This window comes from Rhopalosiphum maidis, chromosome 4 (genome assembly GCF_003676215.2).
Source record: "Rhopalosiphum maidis isolate BTI-1 chromosome 4, ASM367621v3, whole genome shotgun sequence".
Lineage (NCBI taxonomy): Eukaryota > Metazoa > Arthropoda > Insecta > Hemiptera > Aphididae > Rhopalosiphum > Rhopalosiphum maidis.
In genome coordinates this window covers 49,756,575-49,773,532 of record NC_040880.1, presented here as the reverse complement: position 1 = coordinate 49,773,532, position 16,958 = coordinate 49,756,575, and the positions used below count along the sequence as shown (strand labels likewise).

General features: G+C 30.1%; 1 protein-coding gene across 2 annotated transcripts in view; it reads left to right on the top strand.

Moving 5' to 3' along the window:
* The window catches only part of LOC113555980 (zinc finger protein 235-like), a 91,392-nt gene extending 79,973 nt beyond the window's left edge, over positions 1 to 11,419 (top strand). The window contains exons 7-8 of one of the 2 annotated variants that reach the window (XM_026960643.1): positions 4,887 to 4,970; positions 9,835 to 11,419. In XM_026960643.1, the coding sequence (XP_026816444.1) occupies positions 4,887 to 4,970; positions 9,835 to 10,073 (323 nt within the window). In that variant the 3' untranslated portion in view covers positions 10,074 to 11,419. The remainder of the gene's footprint in view (positions 1 to 4,886; positions 4,971 to 9,834) is intronic. The other variant, XM_026960644.1, reaches the window with a different exon arrangement.
* The last annotated feature ends 5,539 nt before the right edge of the window (positions 11,420 to 16,958 follow it).

Genomic DNA, 16,958 nt, shown 5'->3' with positions numbered 1-16,958 from the left:
AATAATAATAAAGTGGTTTATAATAATATCTTATTGTGTGTGCGCGCGGTATGTGTCTCTCCTCATAGTCTATGCGGTTCGGTTCGGGGTGAACACTGCGCAGTAGTCTCTCGTCGCATAACCGTAACAGCGGTGCTTGGACAAAAACGAATAGTAAAGAATATAATATATGTATGTATATGCGACGCGTCGTATACAGAGCTATTATTATATGTATATATTTATCAATCGAGCAGGAGCCCCGCGAGTAAATTAACTTGTAATTGCAGTAGGTTCATTAACATAAACACGGTCGTGCACCGTTCACTTATCTGCCGCTTACATCTGCCCTGCGTCCCATATAATATATTATACACATAGAGAAAGAGAGAGAACTAGCGATGAGAGAGGTATATATAGGTACGTGTGTATTTTAACGTCGCAGTCGTACACGCTAGTCGGTAGATTGTTATTGGCCGGGGCTGATTTACGCGTGACACACGACCCGTTCTCGTCGCCGGGTAATTATTATATATTTAAATATCGTTCATCCTGCACCGTCAATGCTGCCACCCGATGGAATGTTTCCATCGTCGTTTGAGGAAGTTTAAATTCTACTTACAATATCCTATAACCTATGCACTTCATGAGTTCGTCTCCTATTTGTATAAACATTTTTGAAAACATTTATTGTCTCTCGGAGTAGTCGGTTTCAAAATTTCATTTGCTTCCCTATTATCACATATTTTAAAATTAAATATTTACGTACAATAAAATGCAACTGCAACTGATAATACACAATATGACACTTTGGCGAATGCTTCCAAAAAGATGCATTTATTTCTAGGGTGACTGCTATTACAGCAGATGTCTCCTCACTTTTCATGACACCTGCTACTCGCACGTGCCCCGACAAGAATCTAGCGTCCGTTGATTTATTATTATTGTTTAATTAATAGAAATTACCAGTATATTGACCTCGTTATTTGTTTTTTCCACCCTATTCCGTTATTATTAATAAATTATATAGGTTCTAATTAAATGTGTACTGACATCTTTGGGGCGGCCAAACAGAATTTAAATTTGCAATTATATTATATTAACTTAGTGTGGTGAGTGTGTCTGCACAGTAAGTACGACTTTTAGGAGCTTAACTTGATTGAAACTGATTCGATATCTTTGCGTAAATTGACATTATCAATCGAAACCAATGTCCATCTTCGGGATTACACCCGTCGACTACACCAACTTTATTTTAATACTATAGCTGAATTACCCGACTTCGCTCGTGTGTAGTTTTTGCTTTCTCTAAATGAAATTCTTAAATCAACACATGTTGTGTTTTAAAGAAGAAAAACAATTAATTAATTAATTCTATTAAGTGCTAAATAGTAGTAGTAGCTTAATTATAAATAAAACAGAAATAATAATAATAATATTTACAAATGGTTCTAATGATTCTATACACATATTGTTATTAAAAAATGATTCTATAATTATAATTATAATTTGTATAATTTAACTTTATTTATAAATATTTACTAATGATTCTATACGTAGTTGCTCAATTCTAATATGGCTTAAGTCAAACCTCTTGGTATACCACATTCAGAGCTTTATTTTGTGGTGTATAGTATAGTATTATTATTTTTTAATAACTCAATTTATTGAGCTATATAGTCAGTGTTTTACGCCTCAAAATAATTTATATCTAGTATCTACACGCCGATAAAATACACACATAAAAAAAAGTTCAGGCTGCAGGTAGCTGGAAACCCTCGGACCGCATCGTATTTCCCGTATTTTCCGTATTTTCAGACTGCTATTGTTATTATTATATGAATATAGATATACAAATTACACGTAAACATTTATTTTTACCGATTTCAACCCTTTAAAATCAAAATTTTGAAAATCGGGTGACGTGTGACACTCAGTAAGGTATTTGGAACAACTCTGTGAAAAAAAATTGGAAAAAATTTAAATAGCGTCAACATAAAATGAGAACATAAAAAAGGCCTATTCTTTTATATATAATATATATATACATATAAAGGATTACATAATAATATTTCAAGCTTAAAAAAACCTTTAACACAGAGAAACGCTCTTTGTTTGGATTTATCGTTCTGTTTACGCAGCGGCGCTTTATCACACACACACACACACACACACACATCCCTGAACGGAAGACGTCCCACGCGCGGCTACCGTGGTACCTTGTTCGATATCTGCAGTAGATATAGTAGCGGGTTGACTGCTGCAGCTACCGCTGTTACAAATTATGCACGCGTGTGATTCGAAGGCGTCCGCGGCATATGAGGGGCTGGACAAAGTCATCGGACACATGGATGTGATGGAGGGGTTGTGGAGGGGAGGGTGGTCAAACCCGTTCTCCCCTCGAAATAATAATTACCGTCGTAATTTAGCTATACGTATACGCTCCGGTCCGAGTGAACCGACCTGTTCTTGTTTATATTCCTTATATATTTTTTTATATACGTTTAGGCACTAGCTATTACACACACACACACACATACCTATGCATAATATTTATTATAATAATATAATATAGTCTATCTTCTTTTTTTAGCGTGTATCTATATAATATAGTAGCCGTGTACACGTAATGAAACGTTATATTATTATCGTTATTATTACTATCGGCTGGTACACAACAGCAGCGTACATTTATTACACGCATATATTATTATAATATTTATAATATTATTATTATTGAAATAGTATTGCGCGTGTGGAAATAATATTGATATTAAAAAAAAAACCTGATACTAACACTCCAACTGTTTCCACGTCCGCGATGAACATTCGAGAAATATATACTGGTCACGTAGGTTACGATAGGTATACGATAGCGATGATGATGTGCGTGGCGGTAGGTTGACGGGTGAACATAAATAATTATAATAAAGCATACAACGTTAGTAAAGGTGAAAAATCAAAGTGAAGAAAAACACTATCGTTTGCTACAGCCAGATGATAGTAATGCGATTATAAGTCTTATAACGTTGACGTGCTGAATAACGCCTATAATATGATATGTATGTATACGAATATATAATGAGGACGAATATATACGAAGACAAAACGAATATATCGAATGCTTAGGCATACATACGTATTATTATATATTATTATTATTAATTATACACCTCTCAGATTCCACTCACATATATGTTATGAGTTTAAGACTGATTATTTGCATGTTCACATAGAGTCATAGATCGAACGATGTCTTTATTAATAATTTAATTTTGTTTTAAATAAATTTCGCACGAAGGTAAACCTTCATATCACCCCCACCGGCCCCACCGCTCATAAATATATCACTGCAAGTATCATATTTTGTATTATGATATAGTATATACTATATAATATTATATTCTATAATATTGATAAAAGGACAATGTGTGACCGACCGCAAAAACGGATGATGATCGTTATTATCATTACATACATATATTTATTTACTAGTTGCAATGTTATTCGGAAGTTTACTGTAATCGTCTGTGTTGATATTCTACATTGTAAATACTTGTTGAAGACGGACATTTATTGAAAAATCAAAATTAACGTGTGCAAAAAGGAAACAACCAGCTTGACGGTCTTGCGTATAAGATATTATGATGGCGTTTGTGTCTACCCAATATCTATGCGTAAATACACTGACAATATGTATACATGCATATATATTGTACTATGTATATTGGTAGTTGGTACTTCGTAGTGACGGCGGTGGAGACTGCGACTAGTGCCATTCAAAACGACGACGATATACCGCTGGGGGCGGGGCGTGGAAATTTCTTCGCCTTATTATACGGCAACCGGCAACGTGACGTTTGAATTGAACAATGCGATGTCTAATTAAAATCCTCTTGAAACGACCAAGACAACGGTGGTGGTAGCAGCGAGCGAATCGACCCGATCGCAAATAATAATAATATTATTAATTGTTATTATTATTTATTATTTTAATATACTCTTTCACTGAGTTGATCACGTAGTGAAGCATGATTACAAACTGTTAAACAGATTTTTTTCTTTCTTATACACGCACTATCTTTCTGTACTTAATATACAAGTAAACTAGTGGCGCAACATCCATCGACAAAATATTGTATTATAGACACATATATATACACTAGTAGTAGAATTCGTCTGAGAAAAAGTTAATAAATATAAAATATGGTGTTATATCTATATGTATCCTAGACTCAGTAGACTCTAGTCTTAATGTATACTTTATAGTTTAGGAGATATGGGTAACTCGTCATCGGTTAGCTGTATAAATTAATTTTACACAGCTTAAAGCTATACATTAACTATCTCTAGGAAAAATGTCTGAGATTCTTGTTAAAATCGATGGAGTAGTTTTTAAGTTTACACGCCACAAGTATACAAATACAGTAATCAATGGCAATAAATTAGGTAAAATAAAAAAAAAATCGATTTTATCCAAAATACATTCGTTTAAACATTTTACATTCGTTTAAATATATATATATATACATAGAGAGAGAGAGAGATAGAGAAGCCTATTTCATGTGCATATTCCATTATTATTATGGACTATGGTCCACCACTATAGGTTTTCTCTCGGCATAGAATCGTGATTATTCCGATCGGAATAAGACGATTTGACGACAGTATAATATTATAATATATTTTAATCTGGATTAAAGTTTCACCTAGCTCTAATTTATATAAAATACTCATCACGTAGTATTATCAATTATTTTTATTGACATGATGATAAATACAGTCTTTATAGGTTGTTCGTAAAGTAGATAGTTATCTACTTTAGACAAATTCAAACACGTAAATAATATATAATATTTTATCAAAAATAATAGATATAATAACAGTTGTATTTTTGTTTGTTTTAGGGGACAAACCGCACGCGTGCGAACTATGCCAAAAGAAATTTGCTCTCGCCTGCAACCTGAGAGCACACATGAAGACCCACGAGAGTGAGTACATATATTATCTGTAATAATGACCACATCATCGATTTTAAGTTACGTCTGACTAGGCGTTCGCGATTTGTTACCTATGTAATCTTTGAATTTGGTATAACATTGGGCCCGATTGGAGTTGTAAATGGAATGGTAGCAATTCGAGTTTCGACGGGGTCCGTAATCCATCGTATAGGGGATTGTCCTAGCTCCCTTTATTTTTCTGTTTATTACCTACTTTATTCACTGTGTGCTCGACACAATCGTTGTATATACAGTATACACATATCTACCATGCTGTACTCATAATCTAATTGCCCATATATACCTACGTATATACCCATCTCTCCAGCCAAAATTACCAACCGATTCATTAGAGTAGGTAACAATATATATATATAATATAATATAATAATATAGAAATAGGGATCGACGCCGTCTTGTGCCGCGCGCGGGATAACATGTAATTTCCGCAACCCAATAACCTCACGCGTGAAATATAAATACGTGGTACCTATATTATATTATAACTATCAGCTATACAACAGAGTTGAGTATAGAAATATAGCCCTATAACCGAATCCTGAATCTTAGCTATTATATAGTTACAGTATTATTATATTATAATTATTGTTATAACGTCGCCTCACAATAATGTAATGAATAGTCGTGCGATGTGTTATTATAATTTATTTTATTTTTTCGTATCTGGCGTAAATTGGATGATGCAAATGTAGCGTTTATACCACCAAAAAATCATAAATAGGTATATGTATAATTTCTATTTTCAAAAGTTCTATATTTGTTTATTAAACAATTATGACAAGTATATAATGTATACAATTGTAATTTTCGTACAAGTAACTTTTTTATACTAATTAGGTACAACTATAGGTAAACAATTTTTGGGTGACACACTTGACTTGAAGATAGAGTTGTGAATTTTTAATAAAATTTTTAATCAAAAATATAGCAAAACTTCAGTATTTCGCAATTAAAAGCAAACATAGAAAATTTAAGACAAAATTATATTTAAAAAGGTTTTCCATTAATAATAGTCATTAAAAATATTCTTAACCATACCAACGAACACAGCCAGTGGTAAACGATCGTTTTCTGTATCTTAGAATACTATCTAACTAATATCTACTTTACAACTTGAGAAAAGTTATAACATTAATATCAATCGAGTAATTGATAAGTTTAATGTTATATGTTTTGAAATAGGACGCAGTAGTCAAATCAGTTCAAAACAAAAATATTTTTATTTTTATTTTTTAATGTTATAAATAAAGTTTTTACTATTAAAATATTTCAATATTTATTTATTTATTTTATAAAAAGAAAATTTGATAGAGTAAAATAAATTGTTTTTTAATTGGCCGTGAACGTGTTAAGTGGTAATTTACAAAGGAAGTTGGACTATTGGTGGGTTAGAAATTAAAATATTGCTCTTCACCATCAGAAATTGAGACTAATTCACAACACTCGCCACCTGTGAATACGATGATGTAGCTGCAGCGGTTACTATATAATAATCTCGAGGAATCCGCGTGATCATATATGGTATATATTTCACATGTTTTTATTATTTCTCATTGAAAAAATAGGAGACTTATCACTTTAAATATAAAAAAAATCGCCATGTGTATTATAAGTTATTATATTTTATCGTTTTCACGCAGCACAAGCCCGGTATTATCGTCCCGCGTGCAGTTTTTACGCCAATTCAACCTGCCTATAATAATTATATACGTCGCACGTAATATACACGCTTATCCTTTCAGTTAGTATAGGAACTATAATAGTGTATGTTATATAGAAACGACGATGTTGCCGAGTGTAATAAACAAGCACGTTAGGAAAGTTCAAAAACTTATGTGTAATAGTTTTATAATTTTTTTCCTCGTGTCTGTATATAGCTACTTTTATTGACTGCAGACTATATAATTATTATCATATACCTGTATAATATACCGGGGAGATCGAGTTTTGGCCTCGACCGAAGATTGCTTTTTGATTTTCGATCGACGAACGATCGCGATCAGCGTGGATAAAGCGGAAGAGACGGGCGCAGGCAGTAGGATGTATGATGACGACGATGATAGTATTATCATTATACCCGCACAACTATAACAGGCGGGTGCGGGAAACGATCCACGTATCGAATGTGGCGAGAAATCCTAGTGGCGAGTGCACGCAAATATATTTATTAAAACGGAATATTAAAGCCGACGGAATGACGACGGACGGGAAATACATACACAGATCCGGGTCGTTTACATATATATGCACAGCATATCAATTTATTATGATTTATGTAGATTATCGGACCAAATGCATACAATTTTCTATACGCATTATGTATCCAGTATTAAAAGCCATAGTAAGGAAATTATTATTATGTAGTGCGTGTCATCAAACACCACCGATACATCAAACGATTTATTTAAAATGTATATTATATCTATCAATATTATAACGGATATCTATAGTTTACTTTTAATCCGTGAATTGTAATTTCAGTCATATAATATTATACATCAGTATTCTAATGTACAGGTGATTACAGTTATCATCCGATTTCCACAAATTCGTGATTTAAATCTTAAATTGTTATTATTTGTATTAGGCGTATTAGCCATTAGGCAATATGTGCGATTTTCGTTATTGCTGAATTGTTATTTCTTTGATTAGATCAATAATTGAAAAATTGGATGGTTTGGAATGAGAATATGTAAAATTTATACGCAGGCATAAACGCATGACTTTGTTTTTTGAACTATAAATAGATAAAAAAATTGAGAAAAAAATGTTATTACAAAAAGGCTAGACAGGAAATTCGTATATAATATATTATATTTAATCCAACCTACTAAAAGGAAATGTGCGTCATAATCGATATTGTTAGTTATTAGTTTTTGTTGATATACGTTTTTTGATATTTTTAGGATTTCTTTTTCTTTTTTGACAGCCACCTGCACTGTCTGCGTCACTATCATGAAACTCAAATCCATTATGTCGTTTAATATTTTTCTTGAAACGAATTTTTTTTCATTTTTTCCCACCGTCACGCTGCCGCCATTCATATACACACTTTCACGCAAACGATATGTTATTATTATTATTTTTATATTATATACAGCGTGTGGGCGTCGTTTGCCCTCACGTAAACACACGTTACGCGCATTTACGTGCGGCTAAGTCTAAGACCTGTCGTAATACACCGCCGAAACGATATGTACCACGCACGTTACTGCCCGCAAACAGGGTGGTTCGAGCCTTTTTTATACACCGTTATTGGCGAAATCCGTATTTAAGGTATTACCTTTTCCATGAACCGGTCTCATGTGCTCGCCGCGAAAATTGTCGTCGCATTTATCTGTGGCGCCTGTATTTTATTACTAATAATAGTAATAATACTACCTAAATTAATAGACATCGGCGTACATTTGGTCGTCCTATTATACACGCACTTACGCCCACCGAATTACCCCCTTTAGGTATATAAGCGAACGAACGGCGACGGATAATTGGCGACCTATAAAAAACACTTAAACCCTTATAATAATATAATATATATAATACACTATACATATAATGATATATTTATTTTATATAATAGCCGAGGATCACAACAAAGGCCCTATATAATATATATATATATGTATTTATATATATTACATATATATCCATTAGACTCTGTCGTCTGGTGGGACTGTAGTATACAATATCTAAAAATGTTTTCCAAAAATCCCTGATCTTTACACAAATCGACTAAGTAAAATTGATCAGAAAATATTGCATTTATATACATTATATAAACGATATATACCATGATTGCCGCGATACAAATATTTTCAGATTGAATAACCTTGATTATTGAATCATACCACATTAATGTGATCGGAGCTCGAAATTCCATGTATGCTTTTTTAAGAAAACTGAAAATTAAAATCGATACTTATTGTTTTGGAGATTTTTTTCACTTCGAAATTGACGAAATTTTGCAATTTCCTTATATTAAACAATTATCATCATACAACATATTATACCGTATAACAACAATTTATAGTGCAGGGGTGACCAAATGACGGATCGTAAGTCGTGGGCCAAAAATTAATTGTATTTGTAAATGATGTCTTATGGTGAACTAAATTAATTTTAATTTTAATTTCAACTTAAATTTTTTTAGTTAAATTTATGCATTGCGTATTTACTGTAAATTGTACATTTGTACATAAAAACTCTGAAAACTTCATAAATTCTTGATGTGGCCTGCATCCACGGTTACGTAGTAAATAATGTGTTTAAAAGAAGTCTATATTTTGTATATAAATATGTATACTCTAATATGTATATCAGAGGTTCTCAACTAGTACGTAAAAAACTAGTGGTACTCTATTTTGAGGAAAAAAATTAGAATATTATTATAATAATACGTGAAAATGATCAAATACTATATGATTTAAATAAATTAAAAACCAGTGTCACCTATAGCATCAATTTGACAAATTACATTATGTATACAGTGTATACCCCAGTTATAAATACTACGTATTTTGAGAATCGTAATTCACGGCGATTCTTTTAATATTATGAATATAGAAATGTTAAAAGTTTTATTATATGTACCTATTTTGTGATATTATAATAATATACACACGCGTTACGAGGTTTTTTTAAGTATTTCAGTCCCGTCTAACCCAAAGTCCTTATTATAAACCATTATGCTTATAAAGATAATATATAATACGCTCACACCACAGCAACTGTTAATAACGACAGCATAATATATAATAATGACGTTATCCCAACGAGATCTCACATGTAGTCGAACCGTATATTAATATATTTTTAATTTGTTCGTTTTCCGCAGGTGAAACCCAAGAGGAGTGTAACAAATGCGGTAAGGTGTACATGGCACCGGAAACGGACAAGGGTCGTGGCGGCGCGTGTCCAGAGTGCGCTCCGTCATCGCATCACTCCCCGACCGACGCCGCATTGGCCACTGCGGGGAGTTCGCCGCCGGACGAGGAGCGGTCTTACGGGGACGATTCTGAAGACTGTTCGTCGATGGGATCCGCAGACGATTGTAACGGTAGAGGCTGCATATGAACGGCTGCGGTGGTGCTGTGACGTAGGTGGCAGGGCGTCTCCGACTACCGTCTTCACGGATGTCGCACGCACACCCTTAAAACACGTTAATATATTATTAATTAAAATTAAAAAAATACCGATACTATATCGAAAAACGAAAAACTATACACGAAAATACAATTCGTGTGCATCGCATCGCATTTGCCGTCGTATACTTATTTCCACATGTAACACACCTTGTCGACGACGAAAGCGGCATCAACGACGACAACGATAATATCATATTATTATCTATTCTATGGATAAAATAATATCAATAATATCGTCATAAATTATGCGTACGCTCGACGACGGGGAAACAAACAAAACATATAATACGCAACAGAGCACTTAGGCTTTTATCGATTTTCGTGATTTTACGACCAGGTTGAACATAATATTATTATTATTATTATTATTATTATTAAAAGAACGAAACAAATTTTACGAGTTTTCAGAGTAACAATGTCGTAAAACAAATGTAATTAATGTGTCGGCGCGTATTTTTATTTTTCGTATCGTTTACTCATCGTTAATTAATCTGCTATCTGCAACTATCGCATATTTTTGTATGTGTTCTGTGTATAATATATATATATATATATATTATATAATTATAAATAACACGCCGAGCTAAAAGAGCGAGCGTTTTGTATTATTAAATTAAGAAATAAGATTATTACTATTTACTATTATTACTTATCATCATTATATTATTATTATAATTATTATCTCATTAACGGTTTGTATAATTTAAGGAATTGACGTAATATATCTTCGTTTTATTTTATTTATTTTTTTATCACAACCACGGTGTACAATACTCTGCCACTCTAATACAGGTGTGGTGATCTTTTGACCGTGATCGATCTACAATTACAATGTTATAATATTAAACGATTAATGTATATTATTTTTATAAGTGTCACAGCGAATACGTTCTAAACATACGTATTACTGCGGAGTCGCACTCGTGTGCATAATATTAAATATGATATTATTATGTATATTGTAGTATTTTTAATTCTAGTCACTTTATTATTATCATCATTTATAATTTTTTTTATGATTATTATTCACTATATTTATATACAGTGTATATTTTATTTGTTGTACATATCATATTATATATTATATTAATAATATATATATATATACTTTTGAGTTAAGTTTTTAGTATTACTCATATGAAGAACCTGTGTTTTAATGAAAAAAAAATTGAAAATAATATTTATTATTCACGTGTAAAATCTATATACTTACTAAATGTACGTCTTACAATACATTTATAATATAATATATTATATACATTTTTTATTTTTTAACATTGCGTGATTTTTAGTCGTTAAATACTTACCTATTATCCACTTGCACCAAGAACGTCCTGTATTTTTATGTTTTCAGTCGTCAATGAAATAACAGAAAACGTACCTACATACATGTATTTGGTATAATATGTATATATATATACATAAATTAATACATGAAATCAAGTCGTTGCTAGAATTCCGCAAGCAAACCGATATTATACTGAATGAAGTATACTAAAATATACTCGTATACAGCAAAGGTCATATTTCAATATTTCTTTTTCGTATTCAAACCCCAAGATGCAAGCGACGATCCGTACACAAAATCATCAAAAATATATATAATATACAACATATTATAGTCATCCAGTAGATGCACAACAGACCAGACTATATGACAGTAAGTACATATATATACACCAATGAATATACTCGTCACGTTATAATATAATATGTATTATATTATAACGTATAATGAATAATATTACCAGTTTTTTGTGTTTGGTTGCCGTATCGGTTTCGAAATTCGAATCCGATCTGTCGCCGAATTATATTTTTTACGCGTCGTCGAATAGCACGCGTGCGCGTCAATAACGTCGACATACATGAAGGAGTTTTTTAATAATATTATTGAGAGCTTATTATTATCTATTAGTAGTATTAATAACATAACACATATATATTACATTTTACATGAATTTCCTCTTGAGATGACACAAACAACGTTTTTCTTCTACACGTGTTTTGGGGGTTTTAATCGAGAAAAAATGTAACTTTTATTCTCACGGTTTATTTCTAAATTTTGAATTCCAGTACACATCTTCTGCTATATTATACCATTTTTACTACAAAATAAATAATTTTAAAACTAACTAATTATTCAATTTATCATATTATTTCAATATTATATTTTGAAACGAACGACACCGAGAAGAGAAACACCCATTTTAAAATAAGGATTCCGATCAGAGGAGCACAAGATGCAATTGTACGATTCTAACTTTAAAAAATAAAATAAAAATAATTAAACATTAATATAATTTTCACTATATCCCGAGTTCGAATTCTCTGTACATGAAATGCTACATAGCGCTACATCGGCCTGAATAAATGATTTTAAGCGAACACGAGTGATTATTATGATTATACAAAGAATGTGAGTTGAATGCATTACAACATCAAAAATAATGGCCAAAATTTCAGTTTAAAACGTAATAATAAATCAAAAAATTCAATAAAATAATTAGTAAAAAAAAACAATACAAACTACAAAATCAAAGTATCAAAATTGAATTAATTATTATATGATTCAAACCTTTCTAATAAGAAATCTACGTTTTGCTATAGATTAAAAAAATACACTTTACTACAAATTTACAGGTTATTCCATGATCTTAGTTTTCTGTTGACCTTTCGTCGGGAAACCTTTAGTGTCTGTATTGATAAAGAGAGAGAAAGATAACTGCAAACATTAGAAAAGCACGCACCTGTGCATATGATCGTCCGACAAATGACATTACGACGATAATATACAGTTTAATATGGTATTATATGCATAATAAAAACGATAGTAAGCTACTAAAATAAAGCTAATTTATATCAATGTTTAAGAGCACACTAATTGTGGTAAGTATAATTTTATTTATTTTAGAATTTTATCCCTTAATGTATTTCGTTTTTAGTAAGAATAGGATTATTTTTATATATATTTAAAAATAAAATTTTTATTAATATATTTTTAATATCACACTGTTGTAGAATTTCAAATGTGATTCTTATAAAACTTCAATTTTGAATATTAATAATAGAATGTTAAGAACTATAATAGAACCAACAATAATTCAATACAATTGTAAAAGGTTTCTAAAGTAAACTGTTGACTTTTTAATACCAAATTCACGGACATATCGTGTCTTGACGTGATCGACTCCGTATCCCATCTGTGACTTTTATCCCAACTAATATAATATTTTTCTGACATACGATTTCAAAAAATCATCTTCACTACTTATAGGTATAATCATTTTATCATAAATAATCACAATATTACATAGCTGAACACAAAATATCGTTAACGAGAGTTATATTATGAATTATATTTCCAATAAATATTAAAAACGAAACTACCCAAACACAATTATTGAACAGTTAGTGATTCATATTAATACTTTATAGGTTTGCAAAATACTATTGTGAAATCTATAATGATTAGCGTGTATATTATTGAATTTATCATACCATAAAATGAAAATTTGTCCAAATAACACATTTCATTTCAATGGATAATATTTATATGACCTGTTTCAGTTTGGATTGACTATTTTTAAATACATTACATTTAATAACATAAATAATAGGTAGGTACTATACGTATCTAATACTTCCTAAACATGCAGTAGTGCCCGAATACCATATAATAACCCGTTGTATCTGGAATCAGACTTTTTCCCTCACCCCGAAAAAATTATAGATACTAAAATTCAATAGTTTTTTCTTTAAATTAAAAAAGTGTTAATAAACAATATTAATAAGTGAAAAACGTGACTGGTTATTAAATCAATATACTCAATAATCTTATATATTTGCAAGATAATTAGTCTTATTTATTTAATAATGATAGACTGTTATCACAACAGCAACTTCTGTTGACCTCGATCTTAGACATTCAACGTCCTTAAGTATAAATGTAATACGTTTGTTTATAACATATTAGGCATAACAATAATAATAGATATTTAATTTCAATAGTTATAACGTGTACTTGCTAACTAGTAAGTCTTATATTATTATTTTTATTTTGTTTAAATTAAAATTATGCCTTTTAAAGGCTTTGTTATATTATTGTTGAACGTAACATTTGATATTTCATAATGTGTTTTACAACTTAAACATAGTTTATTTTTTACATATTGTATGTAAAATTTACTATATTAATTTTTAAAATTTGGTTAAGCAACTCTATTTTCATAATACTGTGGACCATAGACATAAGTGAAGAATTATAACGCTCTAAATGATTCGTATTCGTATTTAAACACTATTATATTTGACATAAAATGTATAAATATTTCTTAGTTAGTGAAATAATTTGTAAAATAGTTTTGTTGGTTATTCTTAAAGAATTATAGATACTAAGTTATACATCATTGGTGGTGTTAACTAAAATTTTCAGAACACATTTTGACGCTATCTAATATTATTTTGTTGTAATCTATTTTTATAATAATATGAATTTCATTCGGTATATGCCACGTATACCAGTTTTTCAGCATATATAAACGTATTTATATTATTATTACTATATCTATTGATTATAGGCTACAGCTATGGTAAGTCATCTCGAATTCAATAGGTTTTATAGATGGATAATGATTTGGCATGAGTTTAAATTGAAATATTTTAATTTTTTATTACACCGGCCATATATTTTATATTGTTACCTAGCTAAATATAACATTCTATGTATATTATGTACATAATGTATGTATTAGAGGAGCGGCATGTTGAGGTACCGGTCCGGACGCCGACAGCGAATCATATTTCATCGAGAAACGATGTAACGGTGAACGCTGATAAATAATATTATATATTATAATAAAATAAAACGCGATCTATAACGCCTTAATTATCCGCAAATCCGATCGTAACAATATTTTAGCTGCGTGGAGCACAATATAATATTTGAATAAAAGAGAACATAAGAATAACGATAAGGCGCAGTAGTTTGGATGGGATGAATAGCATTTTTTTTTCACGATTTATTAACTCAATGCTCATTTTATACTATTTAATAAAGTACGAGTATTATCATATCATATACTTTATGTGCGAATTGCAACACGTCATATTTCATACGATTGTTGTAACATTGTACGGGATATTATATTTTGTGAGACGGTTTGAATGGTTTGATTTTATAATTTTATAAAAGCAATCAGACTACACGGTAGTCTGGTACAGCGGTGTTCGGAATGCTGTACCTACTGTTATAATAATAATTAATGCGATCAATTATTAATCGCTGCGATTATAATAACTATTTTAATGGTAATGGAATGACGATGGTGTTTGCGATTTTGCATTATTACGATTGACGTTTATCCTACTTTAATCTCGTGCACAGAATATATAATTTATCCGACAATATTATTATGCTGAATTAAATCGAACCCTTTTTCATCCAAAAATGCAGTTAAGATGATATTTTACAAGACCAAATGCAATGTTCCATAATGTGACAAAATATGCGAGTAGGTACATTCAATATAATATGTTAACGAACAATAAAACTATTAGTTAGGTTTGGAAGGATTCATTTTTGGTCGAGAGGAGGGATTATGAATTTTTAACAGGTATTTGGAATTTATGAGTACAATTTAAAGATCAAAAATCTAATTTGTTTACTTTTTATTTATATATGAAGTATATTTATAAAATATTTAAGGTTGATAATAAATTATATAATTTATATACTTGTAGTCAAATAACAATAATAATTTGCAATGTTTTGCCATTTTATTAAAAATTATGACTTAAGTATATTTATCAAATTATTAAATTTGTTAATACTTATAAAATACTAGCCAATATAATATATATATATAATTAATAATAATATATATATATTAAATAATTAATTATGTATAATGATTTAAATTATATTTCTTTTATAGTATTTATGATGAGTTAAATAAGATTTTTCAATGAATATTTATTGAAATTCATCAATTTTATATTTTAAATATAATAATTATATATTTTGATGATCGATTAATCAAAGATATTTTTCCCAGCATAGTGTAGGTCTGTAGTCCGATTGCAAATCTTAATAAAAAGAGTTGCTTATCTATTTTCACATGATTAATGGTTCTAAGTACCTAACCTAGTATGAAAAGTACCACTAAAACAGCTTTTATTATAACTTAAATTTATCATAGTATAAAATAATTCAGTGTTTTTTAATAACTTTTTTTTAAATCAAAACGTTTAAAAAAGCATCTTTAAAAACACTGGTACAATTATTATTATTCTCAATATTGTTTTTCATTTATTGTTTCTCGATATTAACCAAGTTATAAACTAATCAAATATTATGATAGGATAACCACCCCTTTAATATATATTATTTACTCCGTAGATTTATTACTAGTTAATAGGTCTATGATTTACTCATCATCTCGAAATTAACAATAATTACAATCAAATTAAATTTTTTAAATTGCATAATATAAAAGTTCTTATTTAAAAAAATAAAAAATTTATAATAATTTATCATTGTCACTAAAAACAGGTTATTTTCTACAAACTTTTATAGAGAGCTCAAAATGTTACGGCCCTGTTATCAACGAGTATCAACAACTCGTTTTTGGTGAGATCTGCAGATTATTATTTTGTTTTTTCCATCACTATCATAAAATATCATTACAAACGAGTACGCTGTTTGTTAAATGAAAAGTTTAGTTGATGAAAAATATATTCGAATCAATAATTAACAACAATATTACTAATTAGTTTACGTTATAGATATCGGTATTAATTGCAGTGAGCTCAATAC